Here is a 27014-nt window from a genome sequence, read left to right as displayed (position 1 = left end):
CCTGTTTTATCTTCACTTTAAAAAACATTCTTTTAATAATGGTGACAACTGTGTGGCCTGATTCTTCATTGCTTGGCACTATGCACAATTATTTACATCTGTGAAAAGTTACCAAATCAAAACTGCAACGTTTTACAGCCTCTTTGTACAAATGTAAACTACTACACAAAGGGCGAGAGAGTGAGGAATCAGCTCCTAGATGTGTACATCCTAATGATCCCTATTTAGGAAGGATAATGATGGGTTGGCTTTTTAGCAAAATATTTTTATTTTTCAACTCTCCTGCTTAAAAGCTCTCTTTCAAATACTTTCAATGATGTTAACTCTAAACAGGGATGTGCCTTTTATCTGATGTTAGCAGCTTGATAGGGTTTGGTAAATCACATAAAATTGGAACATTTTATAAAAATCTGAAAGCATCTTAGGGATTTCTAAAACAATATATTTTTCACTGATGAGTTTCTTATAAACATAGCATTACAATTTTTATTCTACTAACACACCAAGGACACCCTCAAGCTGCACATGAAGTTAATGGGAGTTTTGCGTGATCAAGAGTCAGTAACATAAAGCTACTACAAACAAAAATATGGGTGTGACTAAGCAACTTGAAACGATAAAAGTATTTGTACAAAGGGAAGATGGATGCTGGAGATAAAGAATAAACATAGGAAAGGGCAAACTAGATTTATGGGTAAAATTTTCAAAAATACCTAAGTGAAGTAGGAGTGCAGGGATTAGGTGCCTAATCTTCTTAGGCACTTTAAAAAAATCTTACTAGTACCTATCTGCACTTAGGCATCTAAATACCTTTAAAAATATGGCCCCAAATTCCTAAATCCAAGTCACTGGGATTTCACACAGGTTGAGGGTCCCAGCTGCCATGCAGAACAAGTTGCAGGATTGAATTGTTAGCTATTTATTTTTCTTGAACTGGTAAATACTATTATTGACTATAGTGATAGTGTTTCTGCCACATAAAATATAGCTCAGCGATCACTACCTTTTTGTAAAGGGAGTAACCGTTTCATTTCTTCCAGGAGCTGCTTTTGTTCAAACTTAGGCCTTGTCTACTTACAGATTTTGTACCAGTATAACTATTTCAGTTAGGAGTGTGACTTTTTTTTTTCTCCCCCTCCTGCCATGGTGATACTGATGCAACCCCTAGTATGGATGCAGTTATACTGGTATTAAAGTGCTTATTTCTCTTCCTGTTCAGGAATGAACTCCGAGCTTATGCTGCTCTAGTTTACTCCTTTTATGCTGACGTAACTGTTCACAACTGGGATTGGGGGTTAAAGCTGTACAATTTTTGTGTGTAGACAAAGCCTAAACCGAATTGGGTATAGCATTCCATGGATTAAGTAAGGGAAATAATTTCAAATTAACTAAAATTATGTTTCTGGGCTATGGCTATTCAATCTATCAGCCTCAAGGTTTTTTTCAAAGCATATGATCAGGTAATGAATTTTAATACTCCCATATGGGCTGTAAATGTTGCACTAAAATCACAAAGGTACCTTACAAGTTATCCTGTCTGAGATATATTACCTCTTTTATAATGACTCACAGGAAAAGTGATAATTGAATGTAACAAAAACATACCTCAAAACAATTTGTTAATGATTCTAGATATTTATGTACCTAAACTGAGTTACTGTGATATTGTTACTAGACCTCTGCCTTTCCTCTCCATCCCCTCCCTACTGTGTTACACTTGCTTCCTGTATCATATATAAAGTTTAGAGTGCAAACGCTTCCAGGGTATCCTCCTTCTACCATTTGTTGTGTAAAATTCACAGCATGCTGTAGGTGCTGATAGAATATGTATTAATAATAGAATTAATAATCTGCCAGTTCTCAGTTGGGCACAAGTTAAACAGTTTGGCCAACATTTTTTAAAATGTCTGCCCAAGATCAGACTCTCAAGGCATCTAAATTAGTGGCAGCACCCCTTGACTTATGGAAACTGTTGCGTGCTTCAAATTTTGAAGTTCAGACCACTTCCTGTTAGGGTCCTAACTTTAGGCCCCCATTTTAAAAAAAAATTTGTCTTTGGAGACTTCTGATTTTTATTTTTTTTTTTTAGAACTGTTCTACCTCAAATCAGTTCTAAAATGCAATTGATTTTAATATCATTTTATCTCAGTGACACTACATTAGCCTATATTAAGCCATACTATTTAATTTACTCCAAAACGTTAAAATTTCATTGCTTCTAAATCAGGCATTCCTGTCAATTTGTGTCATGAATAGTCAATATGATATGTTGGCAGATAGTACAGCTCTCTGTTGGCAGTTATGGTTTATGCTTAACTTTTTTGCTAAGGTACATCTCTTAATGTACTGTCACACCAAATACTCAAATATTTACATTTTCTAACAGCAGAATGTAATCAAAGTTTGCTCATTCATTTGTTTTCTTCATTTAAACTACAAGAGGCCTTTTTTCAGAAAGACAGAAAATGTTACTGTAGTGTTAGAGCTCAGGTGGAATAGAGAAATAACAGTACTGCTGGAATGACAAGATAGTTGCTTTGGAAAAATAAAATCTCAAATCTATTAATTACATTAAAAGCATATCTCCCCCACTATTTTTGTTTTGTTTTTGTTGTTGGGTGGTTTGAGCTGAATAGGAATGTTCCATGGAATAGCAGCAAAATCTTAACCTGTTACAGTATAGTGTATTTTTGGAAAGTGTTTTGGTGTGGAGGAACAGAATGCTTGCTATGTGGTAACACAACTCAGATGAGTTGATAGAAACTGTGACAGTATTGTTGTTCAGAGTCCAGAGGCAGGTATTTATCATGGCTATCCTATTTTAGCCGTCAGCTTCACCCCAGGGCAGAACCACTCTAAGTGGGTTAAAATACTTGTTTATGAACACAATTTCAGTTGTCGCTTAATTTTACCATAGTCTTCAAAATTCTGTAAGCAACTTTGCTATATAAAACAGTTACATATATGCTATAGCGTGTTTAATACTATAAAGATACTAATTTGTACATTGTGCAGATAGTGTACAAATTTTTACTCTGTCCTTGAAAGTGACAGACATCTGTATTGCATGCAAACCACTCAGGCTGATTAGCATGGAAGCAAATGTGCATTAATTAGCTTGAGGTGAGGAAAGATCAAAATTAACTCGATACATTAATTTCACTTTTAAAAAAGTATTCTAGCAGTTGCCACTAGCAACCATTATCAATAAGTATGCAAAATATCCTCCAGTGTAGCACCCTATTTATACACGTTCATTGCTTTTCAAGATTCACCTTTCAGATTTAGTTTTTAACGCTTGCTCTCTGCCCAAAAAAACATTTTGGGGAGGCTTGAGCTGAAGGTGGGGATTCTAAGCAAATACTCCTCAGCTCTTCACCTTTGCAGGAGGGGGAGAGAGAGCTGATTTCAAATTAACTCTTTTGTTCACCCAGAAACAGGTTGTGCTCCTGCACCTTGACCAATCTGCCTACTGCACTGAGCCCAGGGCACAGATTCCTCATAGTTTACACCCTGTGAAGATCCTTCCTGTGCCAACTAGAGTGATGAGAAGTGATTGTCTGATACTAGAGCCAAAGGATGGGTGCTCCAGTGGTGTACAGAAGAAGGTGTTGAATTCACAGAGAATTGCATTGATTTGTGTGATGAAAAATGACTAATTGCAATATATGATTTCCAGCCCAGAAGAATGTGTACAGTCGTATGGGTTCATAATTGGCAGTTCTGGTTAGGGGATGTTGAAGTAGAAACTTGAATTGTCATGCACTGGAAATGGAGGAGGCAGAAAGTAATTAACAACTTTATTGTATTTATTTGTTTCCCATTATAAAGATAACCCAGTCAATGGTGTAGGCGCATCCAGCTAGACTATACCTGGTGAGCTGAAGCTTGCAGAGAAATCATACAGAGAAGCAGAACAGGTTACCAGCTAGTCAGAGAGTTTAAAGGGGTTAAGAGAGGTCTTCACATTTATACCAGGGATGTAAATTGAGGCCACTAATAAAATGACAAAGGAGATGAAATTAATGGTGAGTCTACAATGGCTGAGACACTAGACTACTTTAAAAAAATCTGCCATAGATGAAGACTAGAAACTTGTATTTTATGTGGTGAATAAAGGTGTGACCTAGTGGAGGGAGTCGTTGAGGGGCGTTATGGTCTGAGTGATGGCCAGAAAGATGTGGACAAAGATGGATGTTAAGACTGGGCGTAGCTGTTGAACTGGCCGGAGAAGAGGAGGATACAGTACTGAGGATGGGAGATGGTGAAGGCCTGGGTAACAGTTTTGCCTGTGTGGGTGTAGAGAAGAGGCTGGCTCTTGAAAATGTTATGGAGGAAGATGCAGCAAGAATTGTGTATGGTTTGGACATGTAGGCTAGACATAATTAGTAGCATTGTCCTGAAGGACGGGACTGGAGAAGGGTTCACTCAGCACCATCCATCAGAGAAGGGAGGAAGAGGTAGAGTTATTCCACCACAGCTTGGCAAATCATTATTAATAAACAAAAATTTATGAGAAGGAAACAGTATTCTTATTCTCTGCTTTCTTTTTCTGCTCTGGAAATGTGAGGGGCTGTTTCTTTATTTGTTAAAAGAACACAGCACCCATTGCAAATATTATATAGATCATCAACAGGTGATACAATGCTGCTTGCAAAGTTTTTAAAGTACTGCATCAGAGCCCAGTATGTGTTTAGTAGTGGTGGTGGTTGTTGTCATCAGATTAAATATTAAGAGATTTACTCTGTAAAATACATTGGACACAATGCATCCTTTGGTTCAACAAGACACATCCATATTTTATCCAATTACTCATGTCAGTTAGTCTGCTGTGGAGGCCTTTGTTTGGCTGTAGATCTGTGATAAGATGTCTCTTAGAGCAGCCTTTGTATTACTGGTTTCAGAGTAGCAGCCGTGTTAGTCTGTATTCACAAAAAGAAAAGGAGTACTTGTGGCACCTTAGAGACTAGCAAATGTATTTGAGCATAAGCTTTCGTGAGCTACAGCTCACTTCATCGGATGCATTCAGTGTATTACTGAGTGTTATAACAGTCTGGCTCTTATTTGGAACTGGTAGTCAGATGGCTAGTTGCTTTGATTTCCAGAGCATGTATCAAGGGAGGCCTAACTCAAATTAAGAAGCTGTTAAGTATGATGTTTTGGTAGCACCACTTGACAAGTTTTTGAACATTTAATTTCAGTGACATATTAGTTGTATGGTTCTCTAGGGGCCATTGCAGTCTCTCAAATGTCAGTAACCTTAATATGTCCCAGCTTTCTTTCTGGGCTGTTTCTCATCCTACCTTTTCTGCAGATGAGTTCAGGCATGGCATTTTGAAATACCAGTGTACTTTGTGGTAGAATAGGGTAAATCTATGTTGATTTCAAGAAAGTTAGGCTTCTAAGGGGCTCTTGCATGCATTAACAAAGCATTTCAAGAAAGCAGAGTATCAAATTAGCATATTTCATGTTAAAGACATTAAGGTATTTAAATGTGTTATTTCAATCCCTGTTGAAGCATGGAAATAAGGATATAATATCACTTATTTAAAACACAGCTTCTGCTCTTGCTTTCTTCTTTTCACAGAGAACTTTTAAAGACTACACAGGATGAGAGAAAATATACTAAAATAAGTAGATTTCAGTGAAGAGGGAAACTGCATAAATCATAACAGAAATACTTCTTTCTTCTTGAAGCTGTCTCTCTCTTTGGTGCTCCACTTCAGGTGCACATGCACCTCTCAAGTCCCTGATCAAAGATTTCTAGCTAGCACTGCCCATTCGACCCACGCAGGTGCCTTGCGCCTCTTCTACTGCCTTGGCCCTAGATGGAACATTAGCATGTCTGCCCCCTAGAGCATGCGTGGCCTTTTCTCTTTACCTTTTTTCTATCAACGTTAGTTAGCTTGGAGGAGGAGTTAGTGTTAGTATAGTTGGGTTTAGGTGAGGGGACTGTCAGGAGCTTTGTCTTCTCCTGATGGGGTTTGCCTGGTTCACCAGGCTTCAAATTCTGCTTCTCTCTTGCTGGGAGGCTATACTGATGAGCAACGGACACTCCAAGTGTGTCCGTTGCCTGGAGGAGTCCCACATCTCCCAGAAGTGCTCCTTTTGTTTAGCCCTTAAGTCCAGGGCTGGGAAGAATAGGGGGAGAAAGCTCAGGCTGTTGGCGGTGGAATGTTCCCTGCAACCACCCTCTCAGCCAGGTCAGGAGACACTGCCTCTCCTCCTCCACACACACATCTGTTCCCGGACAGATCCAGTGCCCTGTCACCTCAGAGCAGCTTCTCCTAAGAAAGGGAAGCCTTTGGAGTACACTGGGAAGGCTGCCAAGAAAAGGAGTCAGAGGAACAGCCGTGTTAGTCTGTATTCGCAAAAAGAAAAGGAGTACTTGTGGCACCTTAGAGACTAACCAATTTATTTGAGCATGAGCTTTCGTGAGCTATCAACAATTTCCATCCCACCACCAACCTCAGCCTGGTCCAGTCCACACAAGAGATCCACTTCCTGGACACTACAGTGCTAATAAACAATGGCCACATAAACACCACCCTATACCGGAAACCTACTGACCGCTATTCCTACCTGCATGCCTCCAGCTTTCACCCTGACCACACCACACGATCCATCGTCTACAGCCAAGCTCTGCGATACAACCGCATTTGCTCCAACCCCTCAGACAGAGACAAACACCTACAAGATCTCTGTCAAGCTTTCTTACAACTACAATACCCACCTGCAGAAGTAAAGAAACAGATTGATAGAGCCAGAAGAGTTCCCAGAAGTTACCTACTACAGGACAGGCCTAACAAAGAAAATAACAGAACGCCACTAGCAGTCACCTTCAGCCCCCAACTAAAACCCCTCCAACGCATTATTAAGGATCTACAACCTATCCTAAAGGATGACCCAACTCTCTCACAAGTCTTGGGAGACAGGCCAGTCCTTGCCTACAGACAGCCCCGCAACCTGAAGCAAATACTCACCAACAACCACATACCACACAACAGAACCACTAACCCAGGAACTTATCCTTGCAACAAAGCCCGTTGCCAATTGTGCCCACATATCTATTCAGGGGACACCATCACAGGGCCTAATAACATCAGCCACACTATCAGAGGCTCGTTCACCTGCACATCCACCAATGTGATATATGCCATCATGTGCCAGCAATGCCCCTCTGCCATGTACATTGGTCAAACTGGACAGTCTCTACGTAAAAGAATAAATGGACACAAATCAGATGTCAAGAATTATAACATTCATAAACCAGTCGGAGAACACTTCAATCTCTCTGGTCACGCAATCACAGACATGAAGGTCGCTATCTTAAAACAAAAAAACTTCAAATCCAGACTCCAGCGAGAAACTGCTGAATTGGAATTCATTTGCAAATTGGATACTATTAATTTAGGCTTAAATAGAGACTGGGAGTGGCTAAGTCATTATGCAAGGTAGCCTGTTTCCTCTTGTTTTTTCCTACCCCCCCCCCCCCAGATGTTCTGGTTTAACTTGGATTTAAACTTGGAGAGTGGTCAGTTTAGATGAGCTATTACCAGCAGGAGAGTGAGTTTGTGTGTGTATGGGGGTGGGGGGGGGATGTGAGAAAACCTTGATCTATGCAGGAAATAGCCCGACTTGATTATGTAAAGAGTTGTCACTTTGGATGGGCTAGCACCAGCAGGAGAGTGAATTTGTGTGGGGGGGTGGAGGGTGAGAAAACCTGGATTTGTGCTGGAAATGGCCCACCTGTTGATCACTTTAGATAAGCTATTACCAGCAGGACAGTGGGGTGGGAGGAGATATTGTTTCATATTCTCTGTGTGTATATAAAGTCTGCTGCAGTTTCCACAGTAAACATGATGAAGTGAGCTGTAGCTCACGAAAGCTCATGCTCAAATAAATTGGTTAGTCTCTAAGGTGCCACAAGTACTCCTTTTCTTTTTAAGAAAAGGAGTATGGACTCTAGATATCTAAAGAGCCAGATCCAAAAAAAACCCAGGTCTGTGTCCAGGTACTCTATCTCAGTGGGTGCTGTTGAGGCCAGGGATTCTTCCTCCAGTACCAGCAGGCTTGTGAAGCCCCGGAGCTCCAAGGGGAGTAAGCATGGCTTTGCTAAGGTGCCTGTAACAAAACAGTAGCAGGACAGAGTCAGGACACAAGAGTCAGGCTGAGATCAGAGACTGGAGATCAGGAGACAAGGTGAAATCTGGAGTCACAGCAGGCCGAAGTCTGTGTTTGTCCAGACAGCTTCCTGGGGCAACCCCTGGAGTTAAATAGGGTGCTTGGCCAATTTATAGGGCTACAGGGTACTGTTGCGCTGGCTCCCTTGCATAGGCGCCAACTCTGTGGGTGCTCCCATGGGGCGGGGAAGTGGATGCTCAGCACCCTTGGGCAGCCTCGCTGATCAGCTCCTCCCCCTCCCTCCCAGCCCCTCCTGCCTGCTGTGATCAGCTGTTCAGCAGTGTGCACGAGGCACTGGGGGGGAAGGGGGAGGTGTGGGGGCACGAAGAGGCGGGGAAGAGGCAGAACCATAGGTGCCGACTGCTTCTGGTGCTGGTGCATGCTCAGGCCGCCTCCTGCCCCCATTCCAACCCCTTCCCCAAATCCCTGCCCCAGCCCTGCCTCTTCCCCTGAGCATTCCACATTCCCGCTCCTCCCCCCTTTCTCCCAGGTCTTGCTACAGCTGGTTGGCAGCAGCAAGTGCTGGGAGGGACGAAGGAGCAGAGATGCAGCGCACTGGGAGGAGGCGGAGGTGAGGCGGGGGGGCGGGGAGCTTGGCTGCCGGTGGGTGCTGAGCACCCACTAATTTTTCCCTGTGGAGTGGGGGTGGGAAGAGGCAGGGTCTGGTGTGGGGCATGGCCTGGGGCAGAGCAGGGGTCCAGCATCTCCAGGAAAATCACAAAGTCAGCACCTCTGCTCCCTTGGGTGGTACTTCCTGCAGCACTTACTCTCCACAGTGCTCCCTGGCTACAGCTCTGCATGGCCTCCTGGTGGCACTGTGGGGAACATCAGCTGTCCAGGCTCTGCAGACCCAGATTCTAGTCCATGGACCCTTAGCTACCTGGCCAAGACAAGCTTGGTACCCTTACGTACTTCAGTTCTGTGTCCATCTGCTAATCAAGATCCTCACCATTGCTCATCTCCTGTCTCTGGGTGCAGCTGGCATGCTTCACCCCAACCTGGCAGTTCTACATCTCAGAGCCTGGGTCCTGGTTGGTTCTCCGGAATAGAAGTTTCCTGCTCTACAGAGGTGTAGCGTGTGTTAAAACATCAGCCCCCATTACTTACTTGTAGAAATGGAAGAGATTTGCCCATTGTGTGGTTTTCACTTCCTCTGACCTGAGTTGGTTCCCTTTTCCTCATCCTAGATTGCTTGCTGGATCCAAAGACTTCTGGGTTATCCATCAGTTGGTCAAGGTACACTGGGCTGCTGTGTCAGCCTTTCATCTCCAATTGAGGAATTCTCCATTTTTGCTCACCCAGTATCGTCCAGATTTATTAAGGGTCTGAGTAATCTTTTCCCCCCATATTAGACCTCCCACTCCATCCTGACACCTCAATCTGGTTCTCAAGCAGCTCATGAGACCTCCATTTGAACCAGTGGCTACTTACTCCCTGCTTCATTTGTCTGTGAAGATGGTCTTCCTAGTTGCCATCATGTTTGCCTGTAAGGTTGTGAAGATTGGAGCCTTCATGGCAAATCTCCCCCCACCCCAGTTACCCCTGCCCCCACCCGATGTTCTTTTGCAGTAAGTTCTCTTTACATCCACATCCAAGGTTCCTACCCAAGGTTACTTCGGATTTTATGTTAACCAACAAGTCTATCTACCACTGTTTTTTTCTGAAACCTCACAGTTCCCAGTAGGAATCCTATTTCCATACCTTGGATATTAGCATAGCCTTAGCCTTCTACCTGGATAAAACTAATCATTTTAGAGGATCACCTAGACCCTACATATCCTTCGCAGATAGATCTTGGGGCTCCCATTTCCGCTGACAGACTTTTGAAATGGATATCTGGTTGTATCTGTACCCCGGGGGGAGCGGGGGAAGAGTGCATTCAACCAGATTGCAAGTGCCATACACTGCATTTTTGAAGAATGTTCCAGTGTCTAAGATACATAGAGCTGCTATGTGGTCTTCAATCCATATATTTTCAAAGCATTGTGCCCTGTTCCATGCCATTGGTACTGTCTTTGGTCCTGGATCCTGTTCTCAAGCTCCCTCCTCCTTCTAGGGATGCCATAGGGACACTACTCGAAGAAGAAGGAAATGTTACTCACCCTGTGCAGTAACTGTTGTTCTTTGATATGTTTTCTTATGAGTAGTCCACTACCTGCCCTTCTTCCCCCCTGCTTCGGTTGTTCCTAGGGAATGACTGAGTAAAGAAGGAACTGAGTGCAGTTTGCCTGCATATCCCTATATATCCTTGGTGTCTGCCACAAGGAGGCAAAGGGCATTGGTTGAAAAGGCACTGCTTGATAGAAATCTCTGATCAAGGGCTTGAGAGGCTCGCGTGCACCAGAAGTGGAGCACGCATCTTGGAGGGTGAGTCACATTTTCTTCTATTGTTTTCTTACATACTTCTTATGAAGAAATGAAAGGATTGCACAGCTAGAACCAGAACCAGCAAAGCCTTCAATGTGTAAGGCTTTGTGTGACTGTGGTCTATTTATTGAACTCTAGTTAGAAAGGATAGCCTTGTGGTTCAGTTAGTGGCTTTAGAATCTGGAGATGTGTGTTCAATTTCTGACTCTATCCCAGACTTCTTGCATAAACTTGGGCAAGTCATGTAATCTCTCTGTTTTGCTTGCCTATCTGTAAAATGGGTCTAATAATACTCAATTTATCTTGCTCTTTGTCTTGTGTATTTAACTCTTTGAGGCAGGGACTGTCTTAAAGTGCCTTGTCTAATGGGGCCCTAGTCTTAGTTGGGACTCTAGGCTATAATCTAATATAAACAAAAAAAATTAGTCTTCCATTATGTAATTGCATTTCTATGTTTGATTTTCAGACACTGGATGTCTCTCACAGTGCAGCCATAATTACTCTGTAATTGCAGTCTTGGGACTGGAACCTGAAAATGTTGAGCATCCACAATTCCCATTGACTTCTAGGACAGTTAAAAGTGCTTAAAAGAGCAGCTGCTATTGCCGTAGATGTTAATTGTAGCTGAAAGATTAGCTGAACCTCTGCAGAACTACCCCAAGGTTCAGGTTTTTTTAAATAAATCCTACAACTTTTTCCTGGAAAGACAAAATATAGTTTTAATTAAGGAAGTTTCTAGTCAAGAGATATGACTATCAAATTCATTACCAGTTAAGGGCCTGATTCTGAAAGGTGCTGATCACTCACAGTTCCAATTGACTTTTATGACAGTTGCAGGTGCTGAGCAATAGAAGTCAATGGAAATCTATTTTAAGTGCTTGGTATGAACAAGTCATGTAACCCCTCAGTGTGCCCTGTGCAATTTTCCTATAATTTTCATACTAAGTGGAAAATTCACAAGATGGTGATAATATGCATATAATAAAACATCTGAACCTCACTTATCCCCAGTCCCCTCTATGCCAAAGGGTCCTGTCCCCTGTTGGGTTTAAGATGAGTGAGGTTTGAATAATCAGCCATCTGGCTTCACTGAGGATGCCTGACTCAGAACAGCTGCACTCCTGCTACCACTTCTTCCCCAGGTACCCTGTTGCAACTTCTCCCAGGGCTAGCGCTTACCTTTCTGCAAACACACGCACTGGGATAGTCATTATTTATAGTATGTATATTGCATTAGCACTAAAAGTGTGCTAGAAGCTTTGTAAAGACAGAAGACCCAGTCCTGGCCCCAAAGGCTAAATCCATATGCCTGTGTTTACTTATGGAAGCAGACAGGACCATAAACAGATACTTGAAGATTTGGCCCGATAAGTGTAATGGAATCATAACCCTCCTTCCCTTGCCCAGAGATGTACCTTTAACATAAGAGTTTTATTCCAAATTCTGCTTTCTTTTACATCCAAACAAATTCACAGAGGTCATGTAGGAGCCTATTATTAATAAATAACCAGTGCAAAATATTTCATTTTTGGTCGGTCCCATTTTGGGGTATAGTCTTCCAGACAGGCACACTGAGAACCCTCATAGATGCACTCCAATTTTGCCAGTCTCAGAACACCGGAGGAGGTGGGTTTTGATGAACATGCCATTCTGTATACTACATCTTCTCTTAATTGCCATGTGCATGGATGGATCTCGGGGCATAGTTTCCTTCCTAGTTTTATTTTTAGGGTAAGACAAGTAGTGAAAGCAGACACATTTTGCCAAATGGCAGTTATGGATTGTTAAATTCTGCAATGACATGTTGTTCCAAAGCAGTCAGTTTGTTTCCAGTACGCTTTGAGCTACTCATTTATCAAGGAAGTTTTGTGAACTGGAAAAGGGGGGGAAACTATCAAGATATCACCTGAACTTCAGGTTAGAAAACCTGGATTTGTGCAGGAAATAGCCCGACTTGATTATCATGCACATTGTGTAAAGAGTTGTCACTTTGGATGGGCTATCACCAGCAGGAGAGTGAATTTGTGTGGGGGGGTGGAGGGTGAGAAAACCTGGATTTGTGCTGGAAATGGCCCACCTGATGATCACTTTAGATAAGCTATTACTAGCAGGACAGTGGGGTGGGAGGAGGTATTGTTTCATATTCTCTGTGTATATATAAAGTCTGCTGCAGTTTCCACGGTATGCATCCGATGAAGTGAGCTGTAGCTCACGAAAGCTCATGCTCAAATAAATTGGTTAGTCTCTAAGGTGCCACAAGTACTCTTTTTCTTTTTGCGAATACAGACTAACACGGCTGTTACTCTGAAACCTGTAATCTTCTAATTATTCATGTAGATAGCTTATCAAAAGTGCAGAAATGAATCACAGCTCTGATGATCTAAGAGAATTAATGCTGTCTAGCACCACACAATCGGTCAAGGTAGATTAAAAGGAACAAGAGACAGTTTGGAAGCTGAGAGGAAAACAAAGTTTAAAAAGAAATACAAAATCCCTCAAGAAATCAGTGACCATCTCAAGTTGTAACTTCTACAGCTAAGATACTGTATGCATCAAAAAATATTCTCTGGAGCCGGGAAATGTATTTTTCAGGGGGAAAAATATGCATGTTATAAAAGCATACATTTATTATAGGCCTTAATTTGAAATTGAATATATCTATCTTACAGCAAAGAGAGCCTTATTTGGATGTTAAACTATAGTGCAGTACAGTTTAATATGTTAGCTGTGGGTATAGTCTATCTGTATCTACCACAGATATATATTACTAGGAATGTGATTGAAACACTTTTCTGGAATTGGGAGGTAATAAGTGCTAATAAGATAATAAGAAGAAATTGTTCCACTTTTGGGTATTAGTTATTCATTGACAACCTTAACTGAATAGTACAGCATTGGTACATGGAATATGTGTACAGTATGTAGGGTTTAATAAAAAAATCCAGTTTGTATTATGATATTTTATTGACTGACAAATAACGTATAATTAAATGCAAAATCAACATTTGTGGAAGCTTAACCCCAATCCTGCGAGTATTTATTCATGTACTTAACTTTACTTTTCTGAGTAGCCCCATTAACTTCAATTAAAAACACAGTCCTGTTTCATAGTTATCAGGGGTTAAGATTATGGGACTTGTTCCTCCTCTCAACCCGGGAATGTGGTGGAAGGAATAGAAGGCATCACCAGTGAAAATGTGAAAACAGCACCTTGAGGCCATGGGTGACCAAGTATGAGTTATAGCAGCCTTCAGATTGCTCTAATTTATGATGAAGCTGGCCCTAACCTCAGCTATCTAGTATCAATTGAGCCCCAGCCCTTATCCTGTGCTGCCTGGTTTGACCAGATAATCTGGGCCCATGTGTTCAATCTAGAAAAAAATTGATCTTAACCTCTCAAAAGTCAGGAAACTGAGAAACCTGAATTAATATTGATTTTGCATTTGTGTATATTACTTGTCAAAGAATACAACCTCAGTCATATTTTTCAAATTAGTTGTCATATGATTTTGCTTCTTTTATTGCCCTGCTCTGACTGTGACAGTGATGAAATTTTGAAAGAAAAACTTAGATACCAATTCTGAGCCCATGAGTGAAATTACCCACTAGCAAGTTGTAAACACCTCAAACAGGGTTGCTAGGGAAGCCCTGAGAGAATCTTTGTTGTAGCTGGTGTCTGGACTCTTTAGAAGAACGCATTAATAGCCCTGATCTTCTATCAGGATTCTCAAACATGGATCTCTGCATCTGTTTGGAGTCCCACTGATGTTAGCAAGACCCCCTGTATGGACACAGGGCTCTGCTCTAGCAGATTCCAATACACAATAGGGTCTACATATGTGAAAACATTTTTTTTCTAAGGGCATGTCTACACTTACCTCCAGAGTGAAAGATCCAGAGGGGGTCAATTTATCGCATCTAGTGAAGACACGATATATTGACCACCGAGTGCTCTCCCATCGACTCCAGTACTTACCGTGGGTGAACTGAGGCGGCCACCTCAGGTGCCAGACTGTGGGGGGGGGGGCACCACTAGGACCCAGAGTGTAGAAAATTGAGTCTGCTACTGGTGCATATGTAATCTTTCTGCTCTAGATGCACAGAGATGGTGGAGTGCTGTGCTGGAGGAAGGAGGGCACAAGAGACATAACAGGCAGGCAGGAGAAAAGGTGAGAGGGAATAACAGAAAGCAGCAGGAGCTGCAGGGAGAGAGGGGAGGAGGAGGAGCCTCTTATGTACCTCTCTAGCACCCGCAGGAGCCTGGACTGATTAACACCAGCTTCTCTGGGAGCTTCCTGTTTCCTGCTGCTTCCCTGAACCCACTTGAGGAGAACAGGCAGTCAACTGAAGTAGTAGGAGCCAGTTAGGCCCTTAAGATGCGGATATCTTCCCTCACTCACGCCCTGCTACCAGCCTCCTTATTTGTCCCCTTCAATTGAGTGTTGAGAGCCACTATAACTGTCACAGAACATCAGTCATCAGTGAAAGAAGAAAACGCCCCTCTGGGGCAGCATTCAGAAAAAGAAAGAAAGCAAAGGCAGCTTTTCTATCTAAGCAGGAAGGAGCTCTCCTGAGATACATAGACACAAATGTTCAGGGTGAGCCTTCCGGCCCCAGTGAGGATGTGGGTGGTGAGGAGATGCCTGATCTTCCAGTTAGTCGGAGTGCAGGTGACCTGGCAGCTACTGCAGCATCCATATCTCCATCTCAAATGGAAGTAACCATGCACATTCCTGAAGAAAAGTGTAGATCAGAGAAGAGTGTGGTGGAGGTACAAGAAACAGCTGCTGCTGAGTTTAATTCCTTAAGTCTAGATGATCCAGGACTCTGGACCCACTTGAGCAGTAGCCTGAGGGACTTCCTTGTACTGCATGGGCCACAGCAAGTGAAAAACTTCATGTTCCCCAAAGACAATGAAAATAGAAGTTTCCGTCCAACACATTACTGGCGTGAAATCCCCAATGGTGACAAAGTGGAGAGGCCATGGCTTTATGTACTCAAAAACCCAGAACGCTGCATACTGTTTTTGTTGCAGACTCTTCCAGTCTAATGCTGCAGCCACATTGGGTTCTACAGGAAAAAAAGGACTGGAAAAATCTGGCTAGAAATCTGGCATGCCATGAGAAGACAGCAAATCACCAGAGAGCATTCCATAGATGGAAAGAGCTTGAGATGAGACTAAGGTTAAAGGCCCCCATAGATGATCAGCATCAAGAGAAGATTGCATCAGAATCTCTTTACTGGCAAAATGTTCTGAAAAGGCTCATTGCCATTGTGAGAATGCTTGCTACCCAAAACCTAGCACTGTGTGGCACTTCAGATCAGCTCTATGTGCCAAACAGTGGAAACTTCCTTAAAATTGTGGAGCTAATGGCTGAGTTTGATGCTGTACTCCAAGAGCATCTAAGAAGAGTCACCACCCAAGAAATGTACACACACCAGTACCTTGGAAAAACAATTCAAAATGAGATCATACAGTTACTGGGAACAAACGCCAAACAGAAGATTGTGGCAGATCTGAAGTCAGCAAGATATTACTCTGTTACTCTGGACTGCACACCTGACATCAGCCATACGGAACAAATGACTTTAATGGTGCGTTTTGTAACAACAACAGAACCTAGTGAAAATGTCCCTGCAATGGTGACTGTCAGAGAGCATTTTCTAGAATTTATTGACATTGTTGATACTACAGGAGCTAGTATGACAAACGTGCTTCTTAAAAAGCTGGAAGATACAGGAATTGCGATAGCTGACATGAGGGGTCAGGGCTACGATAATGGTGCCAACATGAGAGGAAAGAACAGAGGAGTGCAGACACAGATCCAAGAGTTAAATCCTCGAGCTTTTTTTGTCCCATGCAGTTCTCATTCATTGAACTTGGTGGTCAGTGATGCAGCATCAGCTTCTAGTGAGGCTGCTGAATTTTTTAATGTAATTCAAAACATCTATGTATTTTTTTTCTCTGCATCAACTCATCAATGTCAAATTTTGAAGCAACATCTGGGAACATCCTCTCTGACACTGAAACCACTGAGTGCCACACGATGGGGAAGTCGAGAGGAGGCGATAAAGCCTATCAAATACCAAATTGGGAAGATAGATGATGCCATAGTTGCTATTATGGAGGATAATGCTATGACAGGAACTGTTCGTGGGAGAACAGTGGCAGAGGGAAATGGAATCACCAGAAACATACATAACTTCAAATTGCTGTGTGGCTTAGTGTTGTGGCATGACATACTGTTTGAAATAAATGTTGTAAGCAAGAGACTCCGAGGTGTTGTCCTTGATATATCTGGAGCAATGGAACAACTGGACAAAGCAAAGTCATACCTACAGTCTTACCAGTCAGATGAGGGATTTCAAAATGTTCTGAAGAGTGCACAGAAGTTGGCAGAGCAGGGCACTAGAGACAGTGTTGACACATGATGACATGCACCATATTGATGCCAGTGATTTAGGTGATGAACTGAAAGCCCTTTCAAGACACATTTCAGCAGTATCAACTCCAAAGGCTGTTCTGGAATATATGTGCACAAATAAGATGACCACCCTCTTTCCAAATGCTTTTGTTGCTCTGCGCATACTTCTCATACTTCCTGTAACAGTTGCCAGTGGAGAACGCAGCTTCTCCAAACTGAAGTTAATAAAAACACAATTACGCTCCACAATGACACAGGAGAGGCGGGTCGGCCTTGCAACCATCTCAGTAGAGCGTGAGCTGGCCCAGACTGTGGACCTTCAGCAGGAAGCAGTTCAAATCTTTGCAACCAAGAAGGCACGGAAAGCACCACTTTTATTATTCAAACAAATAAAAATGCCAGTGTTTACTATGCAGACAAGAAAAGTTACATTCGTTGTTCAGGCATTTGAAAGTTAAATGTTACTTAAAATTTTTGAATAAGACATTTTAAGTTCTCCTTTATTGGGGTAGGCAACAGAGCAGTACCATGAGAGGAGTAGAACAGGTGAGACCTTTCAAAGTTTTGGCCCAAGCGAGGGGGTTTGGGGGCGCCATTTGAGCTCCCTGCCTCAGGTGCCAGAATGTTGTGGGCTGGCCCTGGCAAGAAGCGTAGGTGGAGTCGATGGGGGAGCATCAGCAGTCGACCTACCACAGAGAAGACACCATGGTAAGTAGATCTAAGTGTGTTGACTTAGGTTACGTTATTCACAGAGCTGAAGTTGCGTAACTTAGATCGATTCCCCCCCCCCCCCCAGTGTAGAGCAGGCCTAAGTACTTTTAAACACAGTATATGTAATAGAGTAATCTTTTTAGCTATTTTTTACACTGAGGCAATTCAGATAAATTGGTAAGGAGAAAAATTAACATTCGTTTTAAAAATATTAAACAAACCAAAGTCATTTTATAAGTAAGCAAAAAGAGCTAGCAGGGTGTGCAGTTGTGGAGAAATTACACTTCTCATGTGGCTAAAGGTCTTTGGCTTTGCATCTTGCCTCCAATGCACCAGAGGCATGTAAATGATGTTCTGCGCATACACACAGACACACTCCTGTAAGAGAGAACACAGAGCATATTCTCATTAGTATTTTACACCGTTAACATATATAAAAGTTAGAATTTGACTCAAATTAAGTTCAGAGATGGCTTATAATTATACTCTACATCTAATTTACAACATAGATTAGTAATATGGTCTGTATTTTCTGTTTCCAGTACAGTTGAGTCCCTGGAGTGCTAAAGTACTATTTTACATTGGTGTACAACTGAGGGTTTAATAAATCTGTCCAATGAGAATTTCATGCACAAAGTCATTGGGATTAAGTGGTTTTTATGGCCCAGTCAACTTTCCTCTGCTTTGTTTTTTGAAACTCGACAGCTGCTAGCTCTTCTAAATGTTTTTGTTAACATATGAAGATCAACCACAGTAACTTTAAAAAACAAAAACAAAAAACTTTCAAACTAGTCATCAGGCCTGATCCTAAAAGGTGCTCAACACGAGGCAGAATCAAGCCCTTAAAGTGAAAGGCCTACCAAAAGCCATATGCTCTTTTTTCCTGATCAGCTATAATCCAGCCAAATGTATAAAAGGGATAAATATGTCACTCCCACAGAGTGCAGCAATCTGAAAAAATAGTGAATAAAAATACTTATGTTAATAGTAAAGCCTTTGGGTATCAATTATATTTTGTTTGTGAGTGCATGTGTCTGCTTCAGCTGTGAAACAGCTTTGTCTAAAGCTTTATGGAAGGGTGTGTAGAGCAGTTTTGAGACTTCATTTGACTAAAAGTGATGTGGAAAGGAATTAAGGTTGTTTGTACAGATGGGCCTAGAATTAAAATACTCAGACTGGCTATTTGTGGGTATTGCCAAAATACCCTTCAATAATCTGGGTATTGTACCTGAATAAAAGTTGATTTGAGTGTGTGATGATTCAATGTATTACATAAAGGTTCTGAGTCTTCTCTGACTTACACTGATGTAAATCAGGAGTATCTCCATTGAATTTTGTGGAGGCATGTCAAGTTGAAACTGACGTAAATGAGAAGAATCAGGTTCAAAATATCTACGTATAAGATAGATATGAGTGTACATGAGGATAAATACGTTATGGAGTCATAGGGCCACATTCTGCTCTCAGTTATACTGATGTAGAAAGCAGCGTAACTCCACTGAAGTCAATGGAGGTATACAACTGTCAAAATGAAGTAAGTGACATTGGCATGAAGCCCTTATTCAACACTTTGAAATGGCCAGAGCTAAAGGATTTGGCCCACATGCAGAAATCCCATTGGTGTCTATGGCTGTTTTACAGAAGAGCAGTTGCAGCTTTGGGGTCTTCATCCTGCATCCTGCACAGAGAAGACCCGTATTTCATTTAGTGGCCTACACTTGCAGCATATTGGTACAGCAGTTAACTATGAGCTGTCAGGTTCCAAGAGTAACCTATTCGGACAAGTTATGAGGTGATCTCAATGTTGATGTACATTACATGCAGACAACCAACATAAGATAGCATTAAGGTGGTGTAACTTACCGACTAAAGAGATTAATAGATGGGGTTGTAACAGAGGAAAAGCAACCCACAGCAGGGAGTAAGCAAGTGTAAAATAAGTGGGAAGAAGGGGCTTTTCCTATACCACCTTATTTCTTCCTGGTAGGTGCTTGTCCTCCTACAATCCTTCCTTCAACCTCAAAAACCACCACCACCGTTTGTACCAATTGACCTCCTTGGTAGAAGTCTCTGCAAAGAGGCTGAGTATTGAAAGCACCTTAGAGACTGACTTATCCTCCTGACCTAAAGGTGGCCTATCCAGTTGGGGCAGCAGGGAAGCTTGCACAGCTGATGCATACGATGTAGCAGATAAAGAAAAGACTTCAGTCTCCAAGCCTTTAAATCTGGCATCTCTCATGAGCATTAAATTCTCACACCCAAAAAAATAAATTTTGTTTTTGATGTTTTTGTTTATGATCTCTATTTATTCATTCATTTTAGCTTATAAAAATGGAAAATGCTTCTTTCTCTTTCTGAAAACATTTGGCATATGTTCTAAACTCTGAGTGTTGAATTAGGCAACTTTCCAGTAACTCCCTTCCAGCACATCTAAATCTAGATTACAGCTGTCTTTTTGGAAAGGCATACATAACTCAGCATGTGGGAAACTGACTGACATTTTCTCCTCTCCTTTTCAGAGTGTCTCCTCTGCAGAAGTCTGAAATAGTAGACATGGTAAAGAAACATGTAAATGCCATCACATTAGCCATCGGAGACGGTGCCAATGACGTGGGAATGATCCAAACCGCGCATGTGGGAGTCGGGATCAGTGGGAATGAGGGCATGCAGGCAACCAACTCTTCTGATTACTCCATAGCACAGGTCAGAGGCACTAAAAAGCAGCTGCCATGTTCTGCTGACAGAGATATCAGCTGTGTGTCAGCATAAGCGCTTCATTGCTGGCTTTCAAGCCGAGAGAATCTTTGTTTATATCCTCCTTGAGACAGCCATCTAAAACTGATACCTCGGATGTATTAGGGATCATTTTAGTTTTGATCTTGTTGTGCCCTTTGGGGCAATGATCAACCCTTTCCTAAAGGCTTAGGTTTCTTCTTGCCAGCTGTGGAACATTCAAACTGTTCAGTAATCAGGGAAAGGCACTGTTCATGACAGTTACATTTAATGCCCTTCTAATTATAATTTATCTTCCTCAGTGTGCTCTTGTCACTGACACCTGTTGGTGAACTATATTAATGTCCAGAAGAGGTAGATGATGATGGGACATTTCTTTTATTTCGAAGTCTCTTTACCCCGTTTTTCTTAAACTACTAAAAAATCAGTTATTCAAATACTAAAAAGCTGGTCAATATTTTGAGATAATTCAGGCAGTGACAGTGACTAGGGTACATGCTCCTAACTCATCCCATCAAATTCAGCACTGATTACTTTATCTATAGGTGGTAGAGGGAAGAAGCCATGCAGATTGCGGCAGCTCTTTGTTTAATTGAACAAATCAAAATATAAACATATTAAAAGCAACAAAAGAAAAGAGACTTTTGCTGATGTAAATGTACGGTGAATGTTGTTTGTTTACGGTTAAGGTATCATGTTCACTATCACTTGTGATAAGAAAATCTTTAATATTTGGTAATAGTACAAGAACGTTAGATTCAAATCTAGAACAGGGTAATGACCAAAAGTCGTTACAGTCTGCTGGCTCTTTGGTAGCCTGTGAGAAATGGGTTGGGATTTCATGCCACATGCATGTAGGCAGCTGTCAGATGTACTCACTATGAAATCTTCCTTTACAATTTATACTAATTGGCACCCTTGTTGGAAATTTCAGCAGATAGCTGAAGGATTGGAAGGGCAGAAAGGCAAACTCCGCTATTGCTCCTCGAGGTAGTTGTTCCTGAACAGGTTGACCCATTGACAGAGCAATCAAGGAACCATGTACTGCTGCTGCCGTGGTGTATGTGTGCCGTGGTCAGGCAGAGGGCCTCCATATTCAGTGGTGGTCATCTGAGAATTTTCACAAGCACTAATTGCACTTTTAAAATTTCAGGTTAAAAACCTCATCCAATATTAATTCAGTAATAGACAGTAGTATACTGCAAGTACACTTACACAGCATGACACCAAAAAGGTAATACACCAGGACAACCTTCAACTGCCTTGATCACAATGGTTACACTGTCCAGCAGTGGTCTCTACATTACTAATCTTCATACCCTCTACCATATAATACTTTTGAGGCACAATTCATTTAAAAAATCTGTATTTACAGAGACTTCGTAAGATTCAATTTATTTATTAAAATGACAGTGTAAAAGAATAAATAGGTAGTCAGAGTTTTGTCCATAGATGGCCTATCACATTTTATTAATGCCTTTGGCATTTAATCTAATTAGTTTAAACCGGATGAAGTTGTTTGATATTCATGTGTCACTTTCAAGTGGCTTTCGGGTTAATCTAAGAATGGTGAAAATGGGTTGTGCTCAGTTTAACTGTGGTTTCAGGATTATTGACAATAGCAATAGAGATAATGTTATAGTTAGGGCTGTCAAGTGATTCAAAAAATTAATCGCGATTAATCACGCGATTAAACAACAATTGAATACCATTTATTTTAAGAAAGAATGAGGAGTACTTGTGGCACCTTAAAGACTAACAAATTTATTTGAGCATAAGCTTTCATGGGCTAAAGCCCACTTCATCAGATGCATGCAGTGGAAAATACAGTAGGAAGATATATAGATATAGATATAATTATATACAGACAACATGAAAAAATGAGGGTTGCCATACCAACTCTTAACAGACCTATCGATTAAGGTGGACTATTAGCAGGAGAAAAATAGCTTTTGTAGTGATGATCAGGATGGCCCATTTCAAACAGTTGACAAGAAGGTGTGAGTAACAGTAGGGGGAAATTAGCATGGGGAAATAATTTTTAGTCAGTGTAATGACTCATCCACTCCCAGTCTTTATTCAAGCCTAATTTAATGATGTCCAGTTTTCAGATTAATTCCAGTTCTGCTATTTCTCGTTGGAGTCTGTTTTTGAAGTTTTTTTGTTGAATAATTGTGACTTTTAAGTCTGTAACTGAGTGTCCAGGGAGGTTGAAGTGTTCTCCTACTGGTTTTTGAATGTTATAATTCTTGACGTCTGATTTGTGTCCATTTATTCTTTTACGTAGAGACTGTCCAGTTTGGCCAATGTACATGGCAGAGGGACATTGCTGGCACATGATGGCATATATCACATTGGTAGATGTGCAAGTGAACGAGCCTCTGATAGTGTGGCTGATGTGATTAGGTCCTATGATGGTGTCCCTTGAATAGATATGTGGACAGAGTAGGCAACGGACTTTGTTGCAAGGATAGGTTCCTGGGTTAGTGTTTTTGTTGTGTGGTGTATGGTTGCTGGTGAGTATTTGCTTCAGGTTGGGGGGCTGTCTGTAAGCAAAGACTGGCCTGTCTCCGAAGATCTGTGAGAGTGAGGGATTGTCCTTCAGGATAGGTTGTAGATCCTTGATGCGTTGGAGAGGTTTTAGTTGGGGGCTGAAGGTGACGGCTAGTGGCATTCTGTTACTTTCTTTGTTTGGGCCTGTTCCTCAGTAGGTGACTTTACAGACCAAAGTCGCAATTATTCAACAACAAAACTTCAAAAACAGACTCCAACAAGAAATAGCAGAACTGGAATTAATCTGCAAACTGGACACCATTAAATTAGGCTTGAATAAAGACTGGGAGTGGATGAGTCATTACACAAACTAAAACTATTTCCCCATGCTAATTTCCCCTCTACTGTTACTCACAGCTTCTTGTCAGCTGTTTGAAATGGGCCATCCTGATCATCACTACAAAAGTTTTTTTTCTCTTGCTAATAGCCCACCTTAATCGATAGGTCTGTTAAGTGTTGGTATGGCAACCCCATTTTTTCATGTTGTCTGTATATAATTATATCTATATCTATATATCTTCCTACTGTATTTTCCACTGCATGCATCTGATAGGTGGGCTTTAGCCCATGAAAGCTTATGCTCAAATAAATTTGTTCGTCTCTAAAGTGCCACAAGTACTCCTCATTCTACAGACTAACACGGCTACCTCTCTGAAACCTGTAATTTATTTTAAATATTTTTGGATGTTTACTACATTTTCCAATATATTAATTTCAGTTACAACACAGAATGCAAAATGTACAATGCTCACTTTATATTTATTTTTATTACAAATATTTGCACTGTAAAAAAACAAAAATTGTATGTTTCAGTCCACCTCATCCAAGTACTGTAGTGCAATCTCTTTATCATGAAAGTTGAACTTACAATGTAGAATTATGTACAAAAAAAATTGCTTTCAAAAATAAAACAATGTGAAACTTTAGAGCCTACAATTCCACTCAGTCCTACTTCTCTGTCAGCCAATCACTCAGACAAACAAGGTTGGTTACAATTTGCAGGAGATAATGCTGCCTGCTTCTTGTTTACAATATCACCTAAAAGTGAGCACAGGCGTTTGCATGGCACTGTTGGAGCTGGCGTTGCAAAATATTTATGTGCCAGATGAGCTAAAGGTTCATATGTCCCTTCATTTTTCAACCACCATTCAAGAGGACATGCTTCCATGCTGATGATGGGTTCTGCTTGATAACTATCCAAAGCAGTGAGGTCTGATGCATGTTCATTTTCATCTTCTGAGTCAGATGCCACCAGCAGAAGGTTGATTTTCTTTTTGGGTGGTTTGGGTTCTGAAGTTTCCACCGCAGAGTGTTCCTCTTTTTAAGACTTCTGAAAGCATGCTCCACACCTCATCCCTTTCAGATTTTGGAAGGCACTTCAGATTCTTAAACCTTGAGTCGAGTGCCATAGCTATTTTTAGAAATCTCACCGTGGTACCTTCTTTGCGTTTTGTCAAATCTGCTGTGAAAGTGTTCTTAAAACAAAACAGGTGCTGGGTCATCCTCTGAGATTGCTATAACATGAAATATATGCAGAATGTGGGTAAAACAGAGCAGGAGACATGCAATTCTCCCCCCAAGGAGTACAGTTACAAGTTTAATTGACGCATTATTTTTTTAACAAGCATGATAAGCATGGAAGCATGTCCTCTGGAATGGTGGCTGAAGAATGAAGGGCCATACGAATATTTAGCATATCTGGCATTTAAATACCTTGCAACACCGGCTACAACAGTGCCATGTGAATGCCTGTTCTCATTTTCAAGTGACTTTGTAAATAAGAAGCAGGCAGCAGTATCTGCCCGAGGAGGGATAGCTCAGTGGTTTGAGCATTGGCCTGCTAAACCCAGGGTTGTGAGTTCAATCCTTGAGGGGGCCATTTAGGGATCTGGGGCAAAAAAAAATGGGGATTGTGCCTGTTTTGAACAGGGGGTTGACTAGATGATCTTCTGAGGTCCCTTCCAACTCTAATAGTCTATGAGTCTATCTCCCATCAATGTAAACAAACTTGTTTGTCTTAGCGATTAGCAGAATAAGAAATAGGACTGAGTGGACTTGTAGGCTCTAAAGTTTTACACTGTTTTGTTTTTGAATGTAGTTATGTGACCAAAAAAAATCTGCATTTGTAAGTTACACTTTCACGATAAAGAGATTGCACTTCAGTACTTGTATGAGGTGAATTGAAACATACTATTTTTTTTGTTTATCATTTTTACAGAACATATATTTAATCAAAAATAATAATATAAAGTGAGCACTGTGCACTTTGTATTCTGTGTTGTAATTGAAATAATATTGAAAATGTAGAAAAAATCCAAAAATATTTAATACATTTCAATTGGTATTCTATTGTTATAAGTGCGATTCATTTTTGTGACTTAATTGCGTGAGTTAACTGTGATTAATTGACAGTCCTAGTTATAGTTAATACTTTTATTTAAGTTGCTGGCACCAATAACATGCAGTTTTAATTTTGGAAACAAAATTTAAAATAACATGGAACTGTTCGTTTTGGAGGGGAGAAGTGTGTTTTTATTAACCTGAAAGATTACAGTATATTGCTGTGTTATGGTGAATCAAATTTGTGTTGTGTGCTGATTAGTAAAATAAGATGGACTTATTTGCAATAGGAGAAATACTAGGCTAAAATAACACTAAATAGTTTTCAAAAGGAAAACTTGGGCTTCATATGGTATATTCTTCCTCAATGCAGACATATATGGTAACAACTTTAGTGGAAATTATATGCATGCCTTGAATGGAGAATGTTCTTCAGAGTAATTTAAGTAGGCCACTGTAATGTAGTATCTTAAACCCAAATGATACTTCCAATCCAGTGATTCCAGAAGTGGGCAGACATGGAAAAATAAAGCTCTATATAAAGACTCACTAACGATTCCACAAGGAATCATATAATGAACTAAACAAATAAAAAGGAAGTTTGCCTCTGACCCAGTGCCCCAAAGAATAATTTCCATTCATACAGAGAGTATGTTTGCATCATCTTTTTTTTAAATGTTATTGTCTCCATGATTCATTTTCAAAGTATTCCTAAACCAAAATACTGAAGTTCTTTACATGGTTCTAAAACTTAATAAAGCTTTTTATTGAGAAAAGATACTTTTTATCCAGAGGCGGAATCTGGAGTGTCTAGGGACCATTGCTTTTTTGAATGCTTTAAAGGGGAAAATTGCTCAGGGAAATTCTTCCTTTAAAATAAATGTTGGGTTCATGGTTCAGTTTTGTTCCTCGGGAAGCCTGGGTTGTATTCTAGATGTTTTCTTTTTCCTAAATTTCATCAGTTGTATTAAATAATGAATACTGGTACTCTAAAAACACCTTTTTATTTGGTAGTGCATCTCTCATTTTTAGATCAAGACTGGATATCCTTCTAGAAGATACATTATAGCTCAAACAGAAGCCACGGTATGATGCACAAATTGCTGGGAGAAGATCTATGGCCAGTTTTTTATGCAGGAGGTCAAAGTAGATGATCATAATGGTCATAGAATCATAGAATATCAGAGTTGGAAGGGACCTCAGGAAGTCATCTAGTCCAACCCCCTGCCCAGAGCAGGACCAATCCCCAACTAAATCATCCCAGCCAGGGCTTTGTCAAGCCTGACCTTAAAAATTTCTAAGGAAGGGGATTCCACCACCTCCCTAAGTAACGCATTCCAGTGTTTCATCACCCTCCTAGTGAAAAAGTTTTTCCTAATATCCAACCTAAATCTCCCACACTGCAACTTGAGACCATTACTCCTTGTCCTGTCATCTGCTATCACTGAGAATAGTCTAGATCTCTTTGGATCCACCTTTCAGGTAGTTAAAAGCAGCTATCAAATCCCCCCCTCATTCTTCTCTTCCGTAGACTAAACAATCCCAGTTCCCTCAGCCACTCCTCATAAGTCATGTGTTCCAGACCCCTAATCATTTTTGTTGCCCTTCGCTGGACTCTCTCCAATTTCTCCACATCCTTCTTGTAGTGTGGGGCCCAAAACTGGACACACTACTCCAGACGAGGCCTCACCAATGTCGAAT

The 27014-nt window shown here is 41.1% G+C and overlaps 1 protein-coding gene and 1 long non-coding RNA gene across 6 annotated transcripts in view; one reads left to right on the top strand and one right to left on the bottom strand.

Annotated features, from left to right (window-relative positions):
* ATP8A2 (ATPase phospholipid transporting 8A2) overlaps positions 1-27014 on the top strand; it is a 663684-nt gene that overhangs the window by 390080 nt on the left and 246590 nt on the right. For all 5 annotated transcript variants that reach the window (XM_048846098.2, XM_048846107.2, XM_048846083.2 and 2 more), the window contains exon 26: positions 20207-20390. In XM_048846098.2, the coding sequence (XP_048702055.1) occupies positions 20207-20390 (184 nt within the window). The remainder of the gene's footprint in view (positions 1-20206; positions 20391-27014) is intronic.
* Positions 17355-27014, bottom strand: part of LOC125634952 (uncharacterized) — a 60822-nt gene continuing 51162 nt past the window's right edge. The window contains exon 3 of the long non-coding RNA XR_007356095.2: positions 17355-18065. This is a non-coding gene — a long non-coding RNA (uncharacterized LOC125634952). The remainder of the gene's footprint in view (positions 18066-27014) is intronic.

This window comes from Caretta caretta, chromosome 1 (genome assembly GCF_965140235.1).
Source record: "Caretta caretta isolate rCarCar2 chromosome 1, rCarCar1.hap1, whole genome shotgun sequence".
NCBI lineage: Eukaryota > Metazoa > Chordata > Testudines > Cheloniidae > Caretta > Caretta caretta.
The sequence above is the reverse complement of the archived record's forward strand: the minus strand, read 5'-3'. Positions and strand labels throughout refer to the sequence as shown.